Source organism: Echinops telfairi, unplaced genomic scaffold (genome assembly GCF_000313985.2).
Source record: "Echinops telfairi isolate 266 unplaced genomic scaffold, ASM31398v2 ScPeMD7_7400;HRSCAF=8409, whole genome shotgun sequence".
In the NCBI taxonomy this organism is placed as follows: domain Eukaryota; kingdom Metazoa; phylum Chordata; class Mammalia; order Afrosoricida; family Tenrecidae; genus Echinops; species Echinops telfairi.
In genome coordinates, this window is record NW_022111300.1 from 45457164 (window position 1) to 45480764 (window position 23601).

The following is a 23601-nucleotide window of genomic DNA, read 5'->3' on the forward strand; positions in this document are numbered from 1 at the left end:
AGGGGGTGTTAAGAAAAGCTACCGATGACATTTCAGAGATGCGGTGAGCAGCTCAAGGATGCAATCCTCTTGTAGACAGCTTCATCTCCCAGGGCTCCCAAACAAAACTCCAGAGCAAGTAGCCTTCACAAACAAGACATTCATTTTCTCACAGCGCTGGAGGATGGAAGTCTGGATTGGAGGTGTCAGCAGGGCCTGAGCTCTTTCTCTGGTAGCTCTAAGGGCAAGATGCAGCCTCTGAGTCCTGGGTGTCTCCTGGCACACCTTGGCAGCACACAGATCTCCTCACGGCATCTGTCTTCCTTCTGTGGGCTCCATCTTCGTGTCTGCCCTCTTTTATGAGGCACTGTGTTACCCTAGGTGCTCTAGTGAAGCTAACCCAGGGAATATCTCTACTTACCTACCCACCTATAGAAACATTTATTTCAAGAAAGTGGCTCGCACGGTTGTAGAAGGGGGTGAGTCTGGTCTGGTTTTCGTTCATGGGTCAGATTTTAAGTGGGAAGCTTTTCCTCTCTCGAGTAGTTGCCGGGGCCGACAAACCAGGAAGTAGGGACAGGAAGCAGGAAGACAGACAGCACCAGCAGACAGACCACAGCCGGAGGATACAGAAGGCGATGAATCCAAAATCGGCAGGTGAGATGGCAGGCTCTGATGGTTCCCAGAGTCAGCAGGCAAGGTGGTGAGCTATTGGCAAAAGTCTAAAGACCCGGATATTGATGAGCCAGATACAGGATCCAGACCCAGCAGGAAGCCACGTCGGTCTCCGCAGTGTCTACTCATATACAAAGTAGGCCACAACCAAGGGACCATCAATGTGACCCGAGGGCAGTGTCAAACTCCAACCTCATCTTCCCACAATTTCAGGACTGCCCACAGCGGATCCCATCATGTACATGATTACATTATGTCAGACCACATCACAGAGGAGCTCTCCACTGCCACATTACTGAGACTCCTGGGCCAGCCAGCTGCCAATCAGACGAGATGAGGTTCGGGACCCAGCCTATACCTGTATGACCTTGTTGTGCAGGAACTAGGAACACCTGCAAAGAGAAACCTTCTCGAAAGAGGGTTGCATTCACAGGCCTACTGTTGGGACTTCAATAGATCCCTTGAGGGGAGGACACAAAACTCAATTCATAACAAAGAATATCTCAGAGGATATCTACAGTCAAGATACCCATCCTTATGAAAAGCAATCCCGCCCCCGGGCAAGAAACGAAGCCCACTTCCTCCTCTCGGCCCAGTGGGGAGCAAAGAGTGATGGCCATCCCACACAGATTGTCAGGCCTGTGTGGAACCTTGGCTGGCTTTGGCCTGATCGCCCTCTCTGCCCACAGGCCCTGTGCCAGTTCAGAAACAGACTGGCCTCACTGGATACCACTGGAAAGCAACTCCATTAAGGGGGTACCTCATCCCCCCAGTGAGGTACAGAGGGCTCCTGCGGAGCCACAGCGGGAGGGTGGACAAAACGGTGGTCTCCCAGAGCCCCCTGCCCAATGTGCTATCCAGTTACACTAGAGTAGCTCCTCCTCCTACCTGCGGTTAAACCTGATACATGTGAACTCCACATGTGGAGTTGATAACTGGAGCCCACCCAACCGTCAGAAAGGGCCTCTTTATCATCTTGTCACCTTAGAATGAGCTCTCCAGGGCAGGGATGGACGAGGACACATCCGTCCAAGGAAATGTCATGCCAGTTCTGCCTAGAGCACCCGGCAGGGAGGGGGAAGTCAAGCCATTGAAGAGACTAGTCCGTGCTCGCCTACTGGTCAGTGGAAAGGGCAATTTCTGTAAATCATCGCGGCAAGCGTGTCTGTAATTAAGTGCACAGTAAAGAGCAGGAAACAGACTCCCCCGCCCCCTGCACAGTAGCCCAACATGTAACTGAACACGCCATCAAGGCTCCAAGCCACAGGGATAGGGATTAGGCCTCTGTTAGTCTGGGTTGACTAGAGGAACAAATTCATAGACACTCATATGTGCGTAAGAAAGAGCTTTCTATACAAGAGCAATCAAATATTGTGAAAACATCCTGGCCCAATCCAGATCAAGTCCATAAGTCTGGTATTAGCCCACATGTCTGAGACCAATCTATAAATTCCTCTTCAGACTCACGCAACACATGCAGTGATGCTGAATGCAGGAAGATCACAGGCCAGTGGGTGGAATGTCTTGTGGATCCAGTGGTGGTGGCAGCTTCTCAGCACTGGCTGTGTCTCCATGGGGCTCCTTCAGCTCCAGGGCTCTAGTGTAGCTCCATGTGTATTGTCAGCAAACATGTCTCTCAGGAAGTGAATGTTTGTCCCACTTCCAATGAGCTATTTATCTCAGCGCAGCGGTTCTCAACCTTTGGGTCACACAACCCCTTTGGGGGTCGAATAACTCTTTCATAGGGGTTGCCCGGTTCATAACAGTAGCAAAATTACAGTTATGAAGTAGCAATGAAGATAATTTTATGGCTAGGGATCACCACAACATGAGGAATTGTATTAAAGGGTCACGGCATTAGGAAGGTTGAGAACCACTGCCTTAGTGCCTGCAAATGAGGTCATCAAGCTGCGACCTGATTGACAGGCTAAACTCCGCCCCATTACTCTTAAGTCTCAAATTGACAACAGATTTCTGTAACTACCATGGACACCGATATATATTTCGGGAAGTCACATTTCAATTCATAACACCCTTTTAAAATACCTCTCCAAAAAGAGAGAGACAGTTCCCCTCATTATTAAAGCACTTTCTTCAGAAGCCAAATCCATGCATTGCAGAGTTCTCTGAAGTTGTGCAAGCCTTTGCAGGGGCAGTGAATTATTTAATGTGCCTCTTCTAGCTAAAGTCTCTAACTCCCACCAAAGGACCTTTGCCTCCCTGTCTCTGGTAAGAAGGTGGAGAAAGTTATGCTAGGATTCACCTGTGAGTAATGGTATATAGGATTGCCTGGAGTGCCTTCCTGCTGTTTGTGAAATAAACCCTCTGAGAAGCACAGAGGATCTGATTGCCAGCAACAGCCAGGGCTGGAGCACATCCTCTGGACCTAAGAACCCTGTGCAGTGAACCTCCTGGATCCAGTTGACAGCTATATTCTCAGAGGAGCAGCAGCGAACCAGGAGCCAGAGCATGGAACAGAGTTATGGACTTCCCACCCCACAGCAGTAAAGATGAGTGCTTTTGTGCAGGAGGCTGGCTTGCAGAGTGGGCTGCCTCTGGGCACTTAACTCAGAGGACTGTGTTTGGGGACCCTCCCAGAACTTGAGCTGAATGCCTTTGGGTTGGGGCTCACAGCAAAATGGTATGCCCGTTTGAGCATGATTAACAGACCAGAAAGAACACTGTAACATCATGATAAACACTCAACCCTGAGCATTTCTCAGTGGCATTACCATCTGTTAACTTCCTTAATAAGCCCTTTAATCATGAATTTTGTCAGTGAGTTCTGCATAGTCACTGCAATGGGTTTTAGAACCCAGAGAGGTAAACTAGAGAATTTCAATTAAGATAATACCGCTCTCGTTGTTAGTATTTAAAAGACTGTTTAAGCACTTGGCTTTGACCTAAAAGCCTGATGGTGAAACCCTTCCAGAAGTTCCAATCTGCACCTGTAAAGACTTCAGTCAAGAAAACCCTATCTAGCCAAGTCCTCTGGGGTCGCTATGACTCTAACAAGTGTAACAGGTGTACAGGAAGCCCCCTTGTTCCAGGGACAGCAAGGGGAACACAATATCAGCACCTTGGGACTGCACCAAAGAAGACACACATCACATTCAAGCTGTGTGCATGTGAGTTCCCACCAATGGGTTAGGGTAATCCCACAGTGAGTCGCAAGGGGCTGAGCAAAGCAGTTGGGACAGAGCCCGAGAAAGGCAAAGATGCACTGTGTTTCCTTTTTTCCTGAAACTAGACACCATTTGCCTGTCCGTTTTTTTGTACTGTGGTGGCTTGTGTGCTGCTGTGCTGCTGGAAGCTATGCCACTGGCATTTCACAGGCCAGCAGGTTTCCGCAGAGCTTCCAGACTGAGAAGAGACTACGGAGAGGGAACGGGCAGCCCGCCTGTGAGGAGTGAGCCAGTGCAATCCTGATGGCATAAGCAGCAGCAGGTTGTTGGGGATGACGATCGTGCCAGAAGAAGAGCCCCTCAGGCCAGAGGGGGCTGCATGTGACTGAGGAAGGGCTACCTTCTTAAAGTAATAGTGACCATAATGACATGGTTGAAGTAACGAATTGCAGGACCTTCATTTGCTGATGGGGCACGATTCAAAATGAAAAGAAAAAGCGGCCAACGTGAATTAATAATTGGACCTTGGAAGTATAGATCTAGGAAAATTGGAACTCATTAAAAATAAAATAGAATAAAGATTCATATTCTAGACATTAATGAGCTAAAAGTGTAGTGACTGGTAGTGGACACTTTGAATCAAATTCATATGGTTTACTATGCTGGGAATGACACAATCAAGGAGAATGGCATTGCGTCATCATCAAAAGAGACATTTCAAGATCTACTTTCTTAAAGTGCAATGCTGCCTGTGATAGGATAATGTCTACCCTCATACAAGGACATCCAATCGATACAACCATTATTCAAATTTATGCACAAACCACTCAATCTAATGATGAAGCAATTGAAGAAGTCAACTAACTTCTTCAGTCTGAAATTGATACAATTTGCACAAGCATACAATCAAGATGCACTGATAATTATTGGTTATTGGAATGCTAAATTTGGAAACAGAGGATGTTACCAGTAGTTGGAACATAGGGTCTTGATGATAGAAACCAAGCTGGAGAACATATGATAGAATTTTGCAAGACCAAAGACTTCTTCACAGCAAATACCGTTTTCCCACCAACACAAAAGGCAATATACACGTGGACGTCTCCACATATGGAGGACGCAACAATCAAATTGACGGCATCCGTAGGAAGACATGACGGGGAAGCTCAATGTCAGCAGCTAAAATCAGTCCACGGGATGACGGTGTAACAGACCATCACTTGCTGATGCGTAATTTCAGGGTGAAGCTGAAGAAAAATGTCTGTACCCATTCCCAAGAAAAGAAAACCAACAGAATGTGCCAATTACAGAACAATATCAATATCATATGCAAATAAAATTTTGGTGAAGATCATCCAACAAAGGTTGCAGCAGTCCATTGACAGGGAGCTGCCAGAGGTTCAGGCCAGATTCAGAAAAGGACCTGGAACAAAAAATATCATTGCTGATGTCAGATGAATCTTGGCTGAAAGGAGAGAATATCAGAAAAAATTTTACTTGTGTTTTATTGACTGTGCAAAGGCATTTGACTGTGTGGAGCATACGAACTATGGATAACCTTGAAAAGAATGGGAACTCCCGAACACTTAATTGTGCTTACACAGAACCTATACACAGATCAAGATGCAGTTGTGGGAACAAAACAAGGGAAGATTCATGGTGTAAAATCAAGAAAAGTGTGTGTCAGGGTTGTATTTTCTTACCATAATTATTCAACCTATATGCTGAGCAAATCATCAGAGAAGCTGGGTTATATGAAGAAGAGTGTGGCTTCAGGGTTGGAGGCACAGTAGCAACCTGTGATATGCAGAGAAGTAAAGAGGACTTGAAGCACTCGCTGTTGCAGCTGCAGGACCGCAGCCTCCAATGTGGCTTACAATTCAATGTAAAGGTAATCCAGATCCTCACAACTGGACCAACTGCGGCAGTTATGTACTCTATCAACTTGCGAAGGGGTGGAGTGCAGCCAGCCTATCAATCAGGCCACAGCTGTTTAGGCTTCTGTGTGGGTATGGTCTTCTCCTGGGGATTCTGGGCAGTCCTGTATTCCTCCCTGGAGGTGGGAGACACTCTGCTTCGTCTTCCTCCTGACAAGCCCCACTGATGGAGCCAGAGCCCTGGAGCTGGGGGGGCCACATAGAGACCCACAGCAGTGCTAAGATACTTCCACTGCCATTGGATCCACAAGACTTTCCACCCACTGGCCTGTGATCTTCCTGCATTCAGCATTATTGCATGGCTGTGTGAGTCTCGAGAGGAATTTGTGGACTAGTATTGACATATGGGCTAATATCGGACTTAATGGACTTGATCTGGACTGGGATGGGATGTTTTCTTAATGCATAATTGCTCTTTGATATAAAGTTATCTCCTGCACACATGAGTGTCTATGAATTTGTTTCTCTAGTCTACCCAGACTGACAGTTAACATCACAAGAAATGGAGAAACGATTGAAGTTAAGGATTCTGTCTGCTTGGATCAAATGGCATTGGGTAAATCTTCTGCACAAGACCTTTTATAGCAGCGGTTCTCAACCTGTGGGTCTCAACCCCTTTGGGGGTCGCCCCATTCACAGGGGTCACCTGATTCATTACAGTAGCAAAATTACAGTTATGAAGAAGCAACGAAAATAATTTTATGGCTGGGAGGGGGGGGTCACCACACCATGAAGAACTCTATTAAAGGGTTGCAGCATTCGGAAGCTTGAGAACCACTGCTGTAGAGTATTGTAAAGTAAGGTTACTTTGAGGACTAAGGTGCACCAGACTCAAGCCAGGGTGTTTTCAATCACCTCATATGCTGTGAAAGTTGGATATTGAATACAGAAGACTGGAGAAAATGGATTCATTTGAACTATGTATGATCTTGGTGGAGAACGTTGAACGTTATTATGAACTAGCAAGAGAACAAGCAGACTCGTCTTGCAGGAGTTAGTCAGAATGCCCCTTAGAAGTAAGGGTGGGGAGAATTTTTCTGATAGAAATTAGACATGTTATCAGGAGAGACCATTGCCTGCAGAAGGACATCATGCTTGATAAAGTGTAGCAGCAAAAAGAGGAAGGCTTCACATGGACGATGGACACAGGGGCTGCAACAGTGGGCTCAAACGTCAGAACAGTTGTGAGGATGACCCAAGACCAGGTGGTGTTTCTGTTGTACAGAGGATCCCTGTGAGTCAGAGCCAACTGGATGGCACCCAACAACAAGAAGTCAGGGAAGGATGTGCTTATGAGGGCGAACAGACGTAGAAATGGAGGTGCAGGGAACTGATGGAGCTGATTGGTCTAAGTGTTGGTGTGGAGTGGTTTCTCGGCAGCACCCACCACAGTGACTGCCATAAACTAGGTGCCAGGTGGCCAAGACGTCAGGGTGATGCTAGACTGCCAGAGCCTCTGGGACCAGGCAGCTCCAGCCCTGAACTTCTCTTTTCATGGGCCTCAATTGCACTTCACAGATCACAATTTTCTAGGTGTGCCATGACTGGAAATTGTGTTTCCTAAAGAGTGGGTGTGTCAAGGACTTACAGAAGATGCAAGGGAGCGGGACCGCTGATACAGTGTTAGAAGTTCATTGGGAGCTTTTCATGGTGGCCCTTCAAACATTAAATGTCCATCCCTGTAGATCCTCTATGATCGAGTGTGCCACTCATGACAGGAGTCCCTAGTGACACAAACAGCCAAGTGCTCCACTCCTAGCTCCAAGGCTGGAGCTTTGAACTCAACTAGCACCTGTGCAGGAGAAAGAATAACGACCTGGTGCACTGCATCCATACAGGTAACAGTGGAGACAGTCTATGGGGCAGCTCTACCACACGGGGTTGCCATGAGTAGGAATCAATGTGACAACATTCGACAACAAGACACTGATTATAGGAGGGCCTGAGTGGCACAAACAGTGAAGCATGTGACAACTAGCTGAAAGGTTGGTGGTTTGAAGCTACCCATAGACACCTCAGAAGACTGGCAGAACAATCTTCTCCTGAAAGGTCACACCCCTGGAAACCCTGTGGGACAGTCTCGCTCTGCATCCATAGGGTCTCCTTGAATCAGCATCGACCTGACGGCAACTAAAACCAACATTCCTCATGCAAGACCTGGAGATCCACCTCCAGATCACAGCCAAACAAAAACTCTACCGCTCACCGAGACCAGAACAACTGGGTGGCACCTGGCTGCCATGATGAAACATTTCGATCAAAGGTCTCAGAGATGAATCTCGATCAAAATGAGGAAACTGCACAGGAGAATGTTGATTCCTCAGCACCTGCCGAGTCCCTGGAGCCATGGAGACTGTCTGAACCCCTGAACCTATTGCCCTGAGATCATCTTTAAAGCTTAAACAACAAATACCCCGTACAATCTTATTTAAACTTAATGATGGCTTCAGTAGTTAAAAAAATGAAAAAGTCCTGCCATGACCGCTATGCTCTTTTATGCACTACCATGAGTCGAGTCGAGTCGAGTCGATGCTGACTCATAGTGAGTCCCTGAGGGTTTCCAAGACTCTATCTGTTGACGCCCGGAGTAGAGAGCAGTCTTTCTCCACATGCTCTTGTGAGAACTATCTCCGTGAGCCCCCCTGACAACAGCAACTTGAAAGGTTCCATAGTAACCACAGGTGGGGGCAGTGAACTGATATCAGCGAGGGAGGGACAGCTCAGAAAGCAGAGGGCAAGGATGGCTGCCCAACTTGAAGCAGCGATCAGAGTCCCTCAGTGGTCCATGTCAGAAACGGTCGAACTCATGTATGTTTGGCTGTGTATATAAACCCTCAACCACCACTCCCCCCACCACCTCCACGGGCCACAGTCCTCCAGTCTGCAACCGGTCACAGGATGTAGCCCAGGACCGGCAGCATTTCATTCAAGTATGCATGGGCACTTCATGAGTCAGTGACCAACGTAATGGCAGCTAGCAACAACCCCACTCGTTCAACTGTCAAAGCCTGCAATTTTATTAAGAACGCAGGTCACTTGTGAGCCAATTCATGCCGTGCTGGCTTTAGATGGAAAGAGTTCCCTGGTGGAGAACCTCAGGGCACTCTGTATGTGGCATGCAATCATCCTTCCGGTTCTTCATCTATCGGAATCCCCGTGTCAACGCTTTAGTCGGCATCATTGCTGACATAATACTCAAAAGACACAATCGTGTGTGTTCAGATGCCTTATGGAGAGACATGCATTGGGGGGCAGCGTGGTCTGAAGACATATGGGAAAATAGAGAGCTGGGGTTATAACGATGTGGTCACACCAACACACAGATTCTTATCATGGGGTGGAGGTGGGGGGAGCAGCGTGTTTTTGTTTGATGCTTGCAAGGGAGGAAAGCCCAGCTTGACACCAGGCTTTCAAAAACAGCAGCTTTCATTTATAATAGGCTGAGCCATGTTTACATATTGGGAGAAGATTCATGCAGTGCAGGAACAAAGCCAATGTTCAGGGGGGAAAAAAGAGAACCAAAGGTCATTAAGTAGCTCCAGTGAGCCAGCTGAGAGCCTTGCAATACTACACAAGAAGGGGTGGGATTTGCATCAGGTCATTTAAAACGGATCCTCTTGAGACTCAGCTCTTGTGAGGTGTGGGCTACCCTTCCTGACCCACTTTAACCCTTCATCTGTTTCTTGAGTACTCTCCACCACTGGACACGGAGATGAGAAAGGAGATGGCGAGAAAGAAAGAGGACACATGGCCAATCGGCCTAGACAGACTTTAACAGTGTGAGCTTTGCTGTTCAGGCACCAGGACCTGGAGGAAGGGCACGGCTTATTGGCCACAGAAGAGAGAGAGAATTTGTTCAGCCTCTGACCAGCGGTCTTGCAATTCAAAGTAACCTTATAAGACAGGGTAGGACTGCCCCTATGGGTTTCCAAAACTAACTTTTCATGGAAGTAGAAAGCCTCATTCCGCAGAGTGGCTGGTGGTTTTTGAACTGCTGGCTTTAGGAGTAGCACGACACCAGCAGTTCTCAACCTGTGGGTTGCGACCCCTTTGGGGGTTGAATGACCCTTTCACAGGGGTCGCCCGGTTCGTAACAGTAGCAAAATTAGTTATGAAGTAGCAATGAAAATAATTTTATGGTCGGGGTCACTACAACATGAACTATATGAAAGGGTCACAGCACGAGGAAGGTTGAGAACCACTGCCCTACACCAACAGGGCTCCTTTTCACATACAGTCCTGTTTATTAAAATGTAAAACCTTTCTTAGCGCACCAGGACAAGACAGGCCACAGTCCCTAGTTTGGTCATTCTCACTCGGGACCAAATCTCTGAAGCCAGGCACTGTCTGGTACAGAGGACACTCCCGGAATTTTCCAGTTCTCCAACACAGGGTGTGGTAGTTACATCATCTGGTGTCAGTTTGAGGATTAAGAGTGAAGGGGTGGAGTCTAGCCTGCCAATCAGGATATAGCCAATGAGGCCTCTGTGTGGGCATGGCCTTCTCCTGAGGATCCTGGGAACTCCTGCATTTCCTCCTTGGAGGTGGGAGTCTCTCTCTCTCTCTCTCTCTCTCTCTGTCTGTCTGTCTGTCTCTTGGCTCAGTTCCTGTGAGACATCCTTGTGAAGACACATGGAGAGAGGCTGGTGGAGCCAGACTTCTGGAGACCAGGTGGAGACCCCTGCCAGCGCCGAGATGCTTAAAATGCACTGGATCCACAAGATCTTTCACCCACTGGCCTGTGATCTTCAATGGAGCGGCTTGCCCATGCTGACAGCCATCTCGGCCATCCTCAGAGGACTGGGGCAGTGGTTTGGTGATAAAGTTCTCTCTTCCCAAGGAGAAGGTGGCCCAGCCTAACACACCTACAGGGAACTATTTAAGGCGACTTTTCTAGCCATCATCTCTGCTGCTCCCACCAAATGACCTTTCCTGATGGACTTGGGTAAGAGAAGGTAGGAAGAAGGCACTGATAGGATTCGACGGGGAGTAATTATTAACAGGATTAACTGCCATTGCCATCTTGCTGGATATAAAATGAGTCATCTCAGAAGCATGAAGGGAGCCATCTCACTACCAGCAAGAGAGAAGAGCCAGGAGTAGAGCACATCCTTGGGACCCCAAGATCCCTGTGCACTGAACATCCTGATCCAGAAGACAACTTTGACCCCACAGAAGCAGCCAGGGAGCAGTCACAACAAAACCAAGAGCCAGAGCATGAGACAGGGTGGTGGACTTCCTAGCCCACAGAGGAAGTGCAGCCAGTGCCTTTGGGCAGGAAGCTTCTCTGTGGAGTGGGGTGCCTCCAGATACTTAATTGGAGGACCCATAGGCTAAGGCTTATGGTGGAGTGGCAAGCCATGTGGGCATTTACTGACCGTCTGAAAAGAGCACTGTCACCTAGCCCAAGCAGGGAGGAGGCCGGGCTAAGGAGCTGAGGGCCAGAGAGGCCTCGCTGTGGGCCTGGCAGAGAAGACACTGTTGTGACTGCACCATGGAGCTTCTCACCTGCCCTATAACCTGTGAACTTCCCTAACCAACCCTATCACCATGAACATCATCTGTGCATTTCGGGCGGCCACCAGATGCAATCTCAAACTCAGCTGAGAAGGAGAACAAACCTGGCCGGGCTCTGGTGTCAGGATGGGTAAGGCAGGCAGAAGGGTGGGGCGGGCCTGACCTCGGCCTCGCGGGGATCTGTCTTCTTGGACAGCTGGTGCTGATGGTGGCTTTTCTCCCCATTTGTGTAGCTGGCGGGATGAGGTCAGACGTGGCACTCACAACACCTCTTTACAGCGCCTCAGGCACAGCCATCGCCCACCTGGCAGTGGAGGCTGGCATGCTGCATCGGTTTCAACAGTGCTCTCAGAAGATGGGTGCAGAAGGGCTGGGGATCCACCTTGAGGACAGCAGCCAACAACAACCTGAAGGATCGAGATGGTTGGACCTGCAGCTGATTCTGGAGATGGCGCGGGACCAGGTAGCACTCCCGTCTGTTGTGGACGACGATTAGGGCCCAGTGGAGCCCACCGAGAACTCTGTGCGGTCGAGAGGAAGCAGCGACTTTCGCCAGAGGAAGATGGATGTGGCCCCCATTTCATATCACACACGTATCTTTCATATCACACACGTCTCTTACACACACACTAAACAAAACTGCAATATGAGAGGATTTCAAAAAGTCTGTGGAAATATCTCTTTAAATGGACTTTTTAGGAGTGTTTTGAAGGCCCTTCATAGAATTCAGCCTGCGCCCTCTCCTGCTCTTAGCCTGAAGGCTCCCACCTTGATGTGGCTCAATGGAGATTAAACAGGCAGGTGTCACATCTGCCACACCGCCCCCTACTGGCCTTTCCAGATACCAAAAGAAATGTTCCAAATGGCTCAGACCCTTGGAAGAACAGAACCTTGCCGGGGTATGTATGTACTGGGGGCAGTGAGGCTGGCCAAGGTGAGACGAGCAGGGCGGGAGTGTTTGTTCCCTGGGCAGCACTCTGAGGTCACCAGTCATCCTCCTTACATCAAACAGTAAGAGGCTTAGCCGACTCTTTGAAATGCTTCCACATTCTGATCATTCTTAGGTGCAGGAGGCTTGGGACAGTGCTGCATTCTTGCTAGCGATGCCTCCTGCCTCCGCAGGAAAACCTTTGGAGAACACCATCACTGCTTGGAGCCTCCGGGATTCTTTTGCTGAAAGGACACAGTGGGGTCCCTGCAAATGTCAGCATCTTAGCCCCCTAAATGCGACATTAATCAGAGGGGCCAAAAAAGCTATCTTAGAAGGCCCACAGGTGTTCTCTTTGGCTCTAAACCCTTTTAACTAGATGAATTGGATTAAGACCGGGGGTGGGGTGCGTGGGTGGGTGGGGGCAGAGCGTTCACTTGGTTGGTTGGTCAGCTTATTCACAACTGTATTCTAAGCACCTAGCTCTGTGTTTGGCTCCTAGTGAGTATTCAACCAGCATTGACTGACTGACTGACTGACTGAATGAAACTCATTGGCCACACTCTGGAACGGAAAAGGAAGGGCCTAGTTTGGCAGAAGCAGGCCTGCAGATGCTATCGCTGCCGGCTTCTCTGGCCCCCAAAGAAAAGCAACAAACACACAGAATGGAGAGCTCTGTTCTCCAGGCTCTGGGCCAGGCATGCCCTCTGTCTCACTGTCTGCTGAGCAGGAGGGCCACAGGTTTGGGGAAGTGAGGAGCCCTGTTGTGGAAATGTCTGACTGAAATGCAAACTCTCTCCCCAAGGACAGGGGGTATCCAAGTAAAGAGCACATTCACTTTCCGGGGAGGGGGAGGGAGGGGTTACCTATGCCAGCTTCACTTGAAAAGATGAAGGGAAGTGAACCGAGCAAGTCAGGCTGCACCAGCTTCAGGGACAATGGGAGCAGCAACTGGAGCGCCCCCAGGGGTCCCCCAGGAGAGTGCTGCCTTTGGTGGGGCCTCCCGCCCTCCATTGTTGGCTGTTTCTGATCGCTTTGCTCCTATGAAGTGAAAGTGACTCAGGTCTTGCCTTGCTCAGCACTGCGTCCCAACACCTGCTCTTCAACTTGCACGGGAGAGAGCAGAGGGCTTCCTTCTGAGGGGCCTCTGGGGACAAACAGCCCAACAGGCAAATGGTTTGACTAGGCCCTGCTCCAAAGGAAATACACGCACGGCCAATAAACACAGGAAAGGTGCCCGATATCATGACAGGGCACGAGGCTCTGTTGGAATGACTGCCATTAAGCTGGTTCTGATGTAAATACAAAGTGTGTGTGTGTGTGTGTGTGTGTGTGTGTGTGTGTGTGTGTGTGTTCACTTCAAGACTGTTGCCTTTTCTTATCAGTCTGTTTAGAAATCCACTCCACCAGTCAACGTCTAAGAATGATAATCTTAGTAATGGACCCACCACAGCACTGTATGTAGGATCTACCGCTAACAGTAAGATGTTCACACACATAGTCATATGCAAAGCTCACCATAACTTGAATACATCATACGTTGGGCACTACCGGGACACTGGCAATGCTGTTAGCTGGTGTTGGGCTGCTAACCACAAAGTCACCAGTTCAAACCCATCAGTCAGTCTGTGGAAGAATGATGAGGCTGCAACTCAAGAGCATTGTTGGCTTGGGTTCGGCTGAGCGTGCCCTACAAAGCCCACAGTTGCTGTTGGTTGCCAACTCTGACTCATGGAGACCACATGTATAAAGGGAAGCATTGCTATTCATTGAAAAAGTTTCTCTCCATCAATTCCAGCAACTCCAATCCCAACAGGGGTGAGCCAGGTGTGACAGCGACCATGGGGTTTCCTTGGCTCTACGATAGTATTGAAAAACCCAACCTACTGCCATCCAGTCAAAAGTGGGCCAGAGGAGCCCCAGGGTTTCCTAGACCACCCCAGCCCACACTGGGCAGGGAGCCTGGCAATGGCGAGGCACTCGGTGAGGAGCTGTGCGTGGCTCACATCCGTGTCGTTGCTCCTCAGCCGGCAGATCGCGCAGTCTGCTCGGGTTCCCGTCTGTCTGGAATAGGGTCTGGGGCAGTTCGATGCTGCGGCAGAGGCTCGCAGTGAGTTGCACATCGACTCGACGGTACCCAACAGCGCCGAAATGAAAAGGGGAAAGTTCAAGTTTTAAAAAAAAAGAAAGGTGAAGTTTCTTTGATTACCTGAGATTTTCTGATCAGTGAAAGGAATGACTGGGGCGGGCATGGAGAGATGAGGGAGGAAAAGAACATGAGAGACGGTCCCTTTACACTTGTGACCTCCACTTTGAGGTTAGTGCTTGTGCTGCCTCTCCTCTCAGCAGACACGGAGACATCCCCTGCAGGTGTTGTCACGTGTTAGTCACGACAGGGAAGCAGGTCTAGCTGGGAGCCAATGAAAAGAACGCTGGCAGCGCACACAAGTACAGGTAATCTCTGGTGGTTATAACAGCCTTTGCGTCTCGCAGCTACAGGGATGCCGCACACCTGGAGAGCAACGGACGTTCTGGAAGACTAACAGACGGAAGTCAAAGTGCATACTCCTTTGCTTTCAACACTCATAAGTTCATTTGCCGGCATGTCTGGAGCACCTGTACTATCCAGGCCTGGGGGAGCAAGCCTCTAAGGCCAGTGGTGAGTGAGGGGCAGTGGTCCATAGCCTCGCAGTCTGGGCCAGTCTGGGCCTTCAGGGGCTTCATTGCAGCAGAAGAGAAGGCCACCTTCAGCCTTTACTCAAAACCACCCTGCACACTCTGCCTCCCACAATGTTCACACCACTCCCTCCCTCTGTGTTACAGTGCTGAAGATTGATGTAAAGATACAAATGCTTTCAGCAATGGGGGGCCTCCTGTTCTGAACCTTTCAGAGAGCTGCCCTTCACACTGAGTCAAGGATACAGTGCAGGGGAGAGAAGCCAGAGCTGGGCTGAGGATCTCAGGACCGGACTTGGCAGCTTGCCTGTGCCAGAAAGACTCTAACAAGGAATAACTTCACATGATAATGGACTATGCCTTCCACTGGCTCTTCAGGCCATAGCAGGAGGACCCCTGGGTGGCTCTGGAGGAGGCAGGGTGCAAAAGGAACCTCTTTAATTTTCTTAAGGTACCTTGGAACAATACTGAGAGATGACCGGTATTTGCCTGGTATACAAACATCCTAGGTGTCCCTGGCTGTGGTCTGAACTTTCTCTGTCAAAAATATCTATGGGGACACTCAGGAAACCTGCAAATGAAAGTCAACAATGTGCACTGAGCACCTGCTTCGTGCACCCAGCGTTTCTGCCCTGGGGACCACGCTGATGATGATGATGAAGGACCAGTTCACACTCAGAGCACTTCCTACAGCCCACACACTGTCCAGGCTCTCATTGTATATGACCCTGTTTCACCTGTGCAGCAACCCTACCTTGGAGTTAGGTGCCACCAAGTCCTTCTGATTCGTTGCCACCCTCGATGTCACAGAACAAAACCCTGTTCAGTCCTGCAACCTCCTCAGAGGATGGTTGAGCCCAAGGTTGCAGCCACTCTGCCAATCCATCTCACTCTGGGTCTTTTTCAGGGGGCTGCCCCTCTAACGTTACCAAGCATGATGTCTTTTTCCCGGAACTGGTCTCTCCTGATACATGTCCAAAGTATGTGAACCCGTCTCACCTTCCTCAATTCTAAGGAGCAGTCTGGCCATACTTCCTCCAAAGCAGATTTCTTGGTTCTTTGGACAGTCGATGGTACTGTCAGTATTCTTCACCATCACTATAACGCAAATGCCCCGGTTCTTATTCAGCCTTCCTTATTCAATGTCCCACTTGCATACACATATGAGACTGAAATATCATGGCTGAGGTCAGGTGCACCTTAGTCCCCAAAGTAACATCCCTCCTGCTCAACACTTGACCGAGATCTTGTGTGGCAGATTTCCCCAGTACAGTGTGTTCTTTGATCCCGGAACATTGATGGTGGATATACATAAGATGAAATCCTTGACAGTTATAATTTTGATTCCATGCATCATGGTATTGCTGACTGGTCCGGTTGTGAGGATTTTGATTGTCTTGACCTTCAGTTGTAATCCATACTGAAGGCTGAAATTCTTGATCTTTGCCATCAAGTGCCTCAAAGCAAGCAAGGTTGTGTCATCTGCATATTGCACGTTAATAAGCCATCCTCCAATCCCGATGCCTCATGTAGTCCAGCTGCTCAGCTGATTTGCCCCACACACGGATTGAGTACGTTTGGTGAGGGGATCCAACCCTGACACACCTCTTTCTTGATTTTAAACCATGCAGGATGCACTTGTTCTGCTTGAACAAATACCTCAGTCCAGGTACAGCAGTGGTTCTCAACCTGGGGGTCGCGACCCCTTTCAGGGTCGATCGACCCTTTCTCAGGGGTCATTCGATTCATAACAGTAGAAAAATGACAGTCAAAGTAGCAACGAAAATAATGTTATGGTTGGAGGGTCACTACAACATGAGGAACTGTATTAAAGGGTTGCGGCATGAGGAAGGTGGGGAACCCCTGATGTACAGGTTCTGAATGAGCACCAAATGTGTTCTAGAATTCTCATTTCAATTCTATCTTGGTACTAACATTACCTGTGCTTTACAAATAAGGAAATGAAAGCACAGCAATTAAACTGCTCCAAGTCACAGAGAACAAGGTTATTTGTGAATGAAGGCTGAGTTGCTCGGACTGCACTCTGGGTGCTTTATCAAAGTGCTCTGGGCACTCGCTGGCCTCCGAGAGCAGTGTGTTCTCCAGTCTCCCCGAGAGACTCCTTCACTAGGGCTAGGTAGTTCTAATCCAATGACCTTCTTGCTCTTCAAATTCCAAGTATGCACAGTTACAGAAATATCACGTGAACACCCCTATTCTCACAGGGTTTGGAACATTGATATATTATCTCAAAGACAAGTGGAAGGTTTTGCAATCCCCAGTCGTCATTTCTCATATGAGCAGGGGCCACCATCAGCGAGGGTACTTTCTACCTCTTAAGACACCACTGGAACACCAGGCTGGAACACGGGCATTGTGGAGGGGCAGGGAGGGTGGCAATACCACTCCCTGGAGGTTCAGTAACCTCAAAGATGGCAATCACAATGCATGCAATTGAGAAAAAATGCACTCCAAGTCAGAGCTACCTGCAAGAATAAGGTTAGGTCCTCTCTTTCCCATAAAGCCATCCTGAACTGCTTCTACTCTCTTCCCCACCACAGATAGTAAAACTTAACTCCATGACCTTGAAATCCGATACAATTGTATAGTGCTTATATCTTCGAAGGCCTCCAATACAATTGCATAGTACTTACACCTGCAAAGGCCTTGACCTAAATCAAGTCTGTAAGTCATTCAAGACCTGGGATTATAACAGTCTGCTAAACTCAATGTCTATTACTACACTCATAATCTGTAATCGGTAACTCTGTAATTGATCAATGGACCAAAGAAATGAATTGAGTATTTGTTGGGCATGGTCTAACCCAGGAAAAATTGTATTTTATCTATCCTTCTTATAAACAAGCCTAGACCTTGGTCTTTATTTAATGAGACACCTTGAACATGCATTTTACTGATCTAAAAACCAATGAAGGGGAAAGTTAAACAACAACAAAATCTCTTCATGGTAGTGAAAAGATACAAAACACAGCACATACCAAGTCAGCTACATCTCCATACAGTTCAGCGACGTGGATGACACCCTTGAAATGTGAGCACATAAACCTTTCATTCAGAGACACAATTTGAGAAAGAAGAAAAATTCATGCGTGGGGGAAATTTTAGCAGCCACAAGAGCGGGGCTGCCATGAGAACGTGATCGCTTGGTTTGGCTGTAATAAATGGAGTCCAGAGAGAGACGCACTGGAGAGCTAGACTTGCAAGCTGGTTTTTCTCTCTTCTGGGACATCCTTCATAAAAGTTCTCTACACAAAAACCATTCTTAAAAAAAATTTTTTTAATGGAGTCCAGATAAAACACACCCCAACTCCAATATCCTATCTGCTGATGTACAATATATGCCCCCGTGAGATGATTAAGCTGAGCAGACATGTGTTCTCTGAGCTGTGTAAGCCATTGCTGGCATTCTTTCAACAAGTGCCTATTAAACTCGGTGGTGGGGAGGTTGGTGGGGGTTGAACTCAAGACAATGTGCTGGGGGAGATGATGGAGAGCCTGCCAACAGGCGGCCCCGTGGTTCAGATGAGCAAGTGTGAAAGATGTTTGTATACACTCTACGGTCAACCGTCTCAAAGAGACCTCAGTGGCAATGCTAACCCAGGAAGACCACTGTGGGTGTGGCAGAGGTGTGCTCTGGGTGGCAACTGGGTCCTTTGAATGAGCAACCATCTGGATGCAGCCATCTCGCTGACCAAGATGCCAGGTCTGGGATTACCTAGGTTTGAGTCAGTCACTGGACTTACTAGCTTGTGACCTGGGGCAAGTTGCTTAACTCCTCTGAGTTTCAAATTCCTTCTCTGTAATAATGTCCAAAGAACAGGGAAGCAAAGAAAAAAGCCGCCCAGGATTAGAAACCACGTTTGTAAAGGGCATAGCACTGTACTAAATACACAATAAGCCCTCGCCTCCTCCTTCTTACTTACTTAGCACAAAAGACCAAAGGGTGAAAGGGGAAAGGTGCTGCTTAAGTGAATCAAGTGAAACAGAAGTGCAAAAGGCTGAAGGGCATGGAGGTGAGGGGGCCCAGGACAAAGAATATGCCAAGACCATCTTGCCCTCCCCCAAATCCCTCAGGGCTCCATGACATACCAGACTGATGACTTACAACCACCAGATTCAAATTAGTTTTACATCCATCACCCATTCAAATGGTGTTTACTATAAATTATAAGCCCTTTTTAAGAAGTATCAAATGAGACGTCCAAAATTCTTTCACTTGTGCTGAAACCTGCTCCCCACAAGAGGCCTGATCAAAAGCAGGCTCTTCCTGACAGGGGCACATTCCACTCAAGGCAGCACAGCCTACCTACAGCTCACTCCAGGGTGACCCTGCGCCACGCTGGTGCTTGGTCCATCTAAGGTTGGTGTGGTAGAAGCAGGATCCCCAGTAGCATGGTAGTTATGTGTTGGGCTGCTAACCCTAAGCTCAGCAGTTCAAAAACACCAGCCTCACCTTGAGAGAAAGATGAGGCTTTCTCCTCTCTCCTTTAAAGAGTTACCAACTTGAAAACTCACAGGGGCAGCTCTACCCTGACCTATAGGGTCACTATGAGTGGGCATCAACTCAATGGCAGTGATTTGGGTCAAGCTCACCTGTCCAGCTCCTCCTCCAAACTGGTTTGCACAGGGTCCCAGGGTTCTCTACCACGTGCTTCTCAAGCTGGGTCACACATCTCATTCAAAGGTGCATTCTGATTGAGGAGATGCAGGGAAGGACCTGGGATGCTAACATGTGCCCTGGGATGGCCAGGCCCCTGGTCTCTAAACCACACTTGGAATAGCAAGGGTCTGAGTCATCCACCAGTTCACAAACCAGAGGATACACAATCCCCCAATTCTTGGAGTTCAAAAGCAGAATAAAGGCACAGAATCAATAACCACCTTGAAGAAACGAGTCAGTTAAAGAAATAATGAGACCACTGGGGTCCACAGCGAATACCTGACATCCGTAAAGCACGCAACTTAAATCTGGATCCCAAACCCCTCAACGTTCAATGTCGACAAGGGCCATCAGCACTTTCTCAACCTGAAAGTATCCTCTCTTCTGTGCCCCCATTCCCCACACCAGAGTGCTCTGCTCCTTCCCTTGCTAGAAAAAAGCCTTTTGGCTTGGTCTGCCCGGCGGTTTCTCTACACAGCTGCTAGTGAGTAAGAAGCCCTGGAGGTGCAGTGGTTACACACTGGGCTGCTCACTGCAAAGCCAGTAGTTCAAAACCACCAGTTGCTCCTCAGGAGAAAGACGGGGCTTTCTGCTCCTGGCAAACAAGGACCATCTTGGAAACCCACAAGGACATAATGTCCTTTACCGTCATTATGAGTCAGCATCGACTCAATGGCAGCGAATTGCACTTTTGGTTTTGTTTTACAAGTAGAAAATACATATCAAGACACTATTATTGGTTCTAGATTCTTGGTGCAAAAGAAACACCTGGGAAAGGGGACAGGAGGTTTGCATAACAAATGAAACCAGAGTAGAGCAATAATCAGGGAAGCAAGTGTTTGTGTGGGGTGGGGTGGGGTGTTGCAGAGGATCTGAGAGGCATTTCACAACTGTCACTGATTAATGTGGCATCTGACCTTCGGGAACTGTACAAACTGGCAGGCCGTATCAGGGACACAAACGTTCCACGTGAAATTAGAGGCTTTATGCTGTGGCAACAAGAGAACAATGAATCCTGATGGAGTGGATGAACCCATGACTGAGACCAGGTTAAACCAGGTCTTCCTTTCCCCTGCTAACAGACCTGGGCTCCCCAGGTGACCTCGGAAACGCTCTACCTGCTACTTGAACAGCCTCCCTTCTCCTCTACTGCTGTGGCTGGGGACCCTGCGGGTGACAGAGTAGAATTGCTCCATAGGGTTTCTTCCGCTGGCATTCATGCTGGGGTAGGTCACTGGCAGGCCTTCCTTCCACAGGCCACACCCGGGATGGGTTAGAACTATCAGCCTTTAGGTTAGCAGCTGATCATGCCCCAAACTCTTCTGCTCAAAGAGAGAACACACCCACACACAATTCTGTCACTGAGTCCATTCTGACTCCCAGCGAGGCTTTAAGACAGAATCAAACTGCCCCTCTGGATTTCCACGACTGTACATCTTTACAGGAGCAAAAAGCCTCATCCCCCATTCCCCCCAGAGCCAAACTGCTGATCTTGCAGTTAGCAGCCTAACTCATGACCTAGACTATGTGACCAGGGCTCCCTTACTACCGCTCATGTATTTTGGTCAATGTTCACTCCCCATGTGGCTGGAGGAGGCCTTCCCCAAGACTGATGACTTACTGCCAATTAATCCATCTCTAATCATCCCCATGGTCAACAACATACTCAAAAGCATGGTACTCGGTGCAACCAACAATGCAATTGTACCACAAAGGAACCAGCTGGGGAACCACTTACACCTGAACCTCTCTCTCGGCATATGAAATGAAGTTACTTGCTACCAATTGGTAAGTAGTAAACATTAACTTTCCTTTCAAAGTCATTAATCTGAAATGTATTTGAAGATGCATGTTAACTGAAACCATCCGGTCTTCCCCCTGGCACCCCAAACAGATGGTTAGATTCTTTGAGAGAGCGATACATTGTATTTGAGCATTACCCAGTACCTCACACACTCTCCTGCGGGCGCGCGCACACACACACACACCCATTGTCATGGAGTCAGTCAATACAGACCCATAGGACAGAAAAGAACTGCCCCTGGTGGTTCCCCAAAGCTGTCATCTTTAGAGACGCAGACTGCCATCCTCTTTCGCGCAGAGCAGCTGGTGGGTTTGAACTGCTGACCTTTTGGCTAGCACTCAAGCACTTGGCACACCGGGACTCGTGGCCCTTGAAGTCCTCTTAAATAGAAGTCAATTTATGCATATTTATAGACACATCTCTTCTGACCAGTGGTGGCGCTGGAACCGAAGCCAAGAAGAACCCCCAAGGTTCTAAACAAAACAACTCCATCCTCACCTCCAAGGGATTGCAGAGCCAGAGCGGCGCTCCTCCCCCTGCACTGTCAGGAGGACCAACAGACAAAACCACACTCAGAGGACTCAGAGCTACTCTCTAGGGCAGGGTGGAACTGCCACTCTGGGTTTCTGAGACTTTCATGGGAATAGGAAGTCTTTTCGCTCCATCTTGCTCTCAGCTACTCACTTTGTAGGTGTGAGCCTATTCGGTAACCCACTACACCACCAGGGAACCTAAGAACTGCAGGGGGGCGGGGGGCGTTTTTTAAGCTACGGATGCCTGGCCCCCTATCCAGGCTAATTTCTAAGAAGCTCCCAGGAGACTGGTGTAGGTGGCCTGTGAACCACATGTTCAGAAAGACTGTCCCTTCTTGTCCTTGTCCAGCGTCTCGACAAGCTGGACCTTTTCTTGTTTACTCTTCACACAGCCATCTCGGCCACCCCTCAGCCTTCTGCCCACTCAGTCCCCAAAGAAGGTCAAGCGGCAGTCAACTGGCAAGTATTTCCTGGTTGACTTTGTATTTTCAAAACAAAACGCAAAGCAGCCTTTTGGTTTTGCGATGCCTGGCCGCGTACACCACCACAGCATCCACTTCTCTCCATCAACTTCACACTCCCCCTTCTGCTCCTGTCCAGCACGCCCGCCGCCCTCCACCACGCAAACAGTCCCGGGCGTGAGTCGCAGACTTGGGTACCGGTCGTTCGCTCCTTTGGTCCAGAAAACAACCGGCGAAAGTTCGCACCAGGCGTTCACCGCTCCCATGCCGCCCCGGGCCCCCTGAGCGCGTCCGAATCCCCCTCCTGGGTGCGCGCTGTGGACTCCGGAGTCCCCAGTCTTACCTGAAACACGTGGTGAGCTCGCCCGAAGCCTTCAGACACGGGTATTTGGTCGTTGCTATTTTGTTTTCAGAGCAAATTTCTCTACAAAAAAAAGTTGGAGAGGACGCTCGGTTTATTCTAAGCCGATGAGCTGCCGGAGGCTTTCGCACTGGGGCCCCTTGGCGACAGCGGGCGGTGGCCCGATTGGGGACAGAGGCCAACTAGGAGAGGGTCGCCCAGCTCCGGAGACCCGAGAAGCTGCCGTCGCGGAGCTCGCGCTTGGTGCCCGCAGGCGGGGCGCGGAGGGCGGCAAGAAGGCGGGTCGGGGTCCCGCCGCGCCCAGGCCCTCCAATGGGGTCGCGGACACAGGCTGTCACCCGGCAGCAGAGTGCAATGCTTGGTATGGACACCCGCGCACCCGGTCCGTGCCGGGGGGCAGCGCAGGGCGGACGGTCACAGGAGGACCCGCCCGCACCCCGCGAGCCGGGCGCGCACCCACCGGGGCTCGGGGAGCGCGCGGCGCGGGCTCTCCCGCCGGGGTTGGCAGCGCCTACCTGTCGCTGTCCTCGGGCTCCTCTCGGTAGCTCCACGTGTGTCCGAGCGCCAGGAGCAGCAGCAGCGGCCCCAGGCTCCTGCCCAGTTGCGCCCGGGCAGCTCCTCTCCGCCTCGGCGGCGGCGGCGGCGGCACCATCGGGGACGCTCGCGCAGCTCCCGGCGCGGAGCTCTCTCCCAGCCCGGCGTCCGGCTCTCGGCGTCGCCTTCCCGCTGCGGCAGGGGGCGCGCGCGGGCAGGGGCGTCTGCACCACCTGCGTGGGGTTGGGGGTCCGCCTAGGAGCTGGGGTGCTGGAGGCAAACCCCAGAGCGGCTGGGGAGAGGGCGCGGGCGGTGCTGGCCCGGCGCGGAGGGCTCGGGGGCCGGCTGGCCTCGCTCGGGAAGTCCCTGGTCGCTGGACAGCCTGGTCCG

At 49.8% G+C, this 23601-nt stretch overlaps 1 protein-coding gene across 1 annotated transcript in view; it reads right to left on the reverse strand.

Moving 5' to 3' along the window:
* CCBE1 (collagen and calcium binding EGF domains 1) overlaps positions 1-23329 on the reverse strand; it is a 213231-nt gene extending 189902 nt beyond the window's left edge. The window contains exons 1-2 of the mRNA XM_045296239.1: positions 23193-23329; positions 22660-22740 (exon numbers count right to left, since the gene is read on the reverse strand). Coding sequence (XP_045152174.1) covers positions 22660-22740; positions 23193-23329 — 218 coding nt within the window. The remainder of the gene's footprint in view (positions 1-22659; positions 22741-23192) is intronic.
* Positions 23330-23601: the final 272 nt, after the last annotated feature.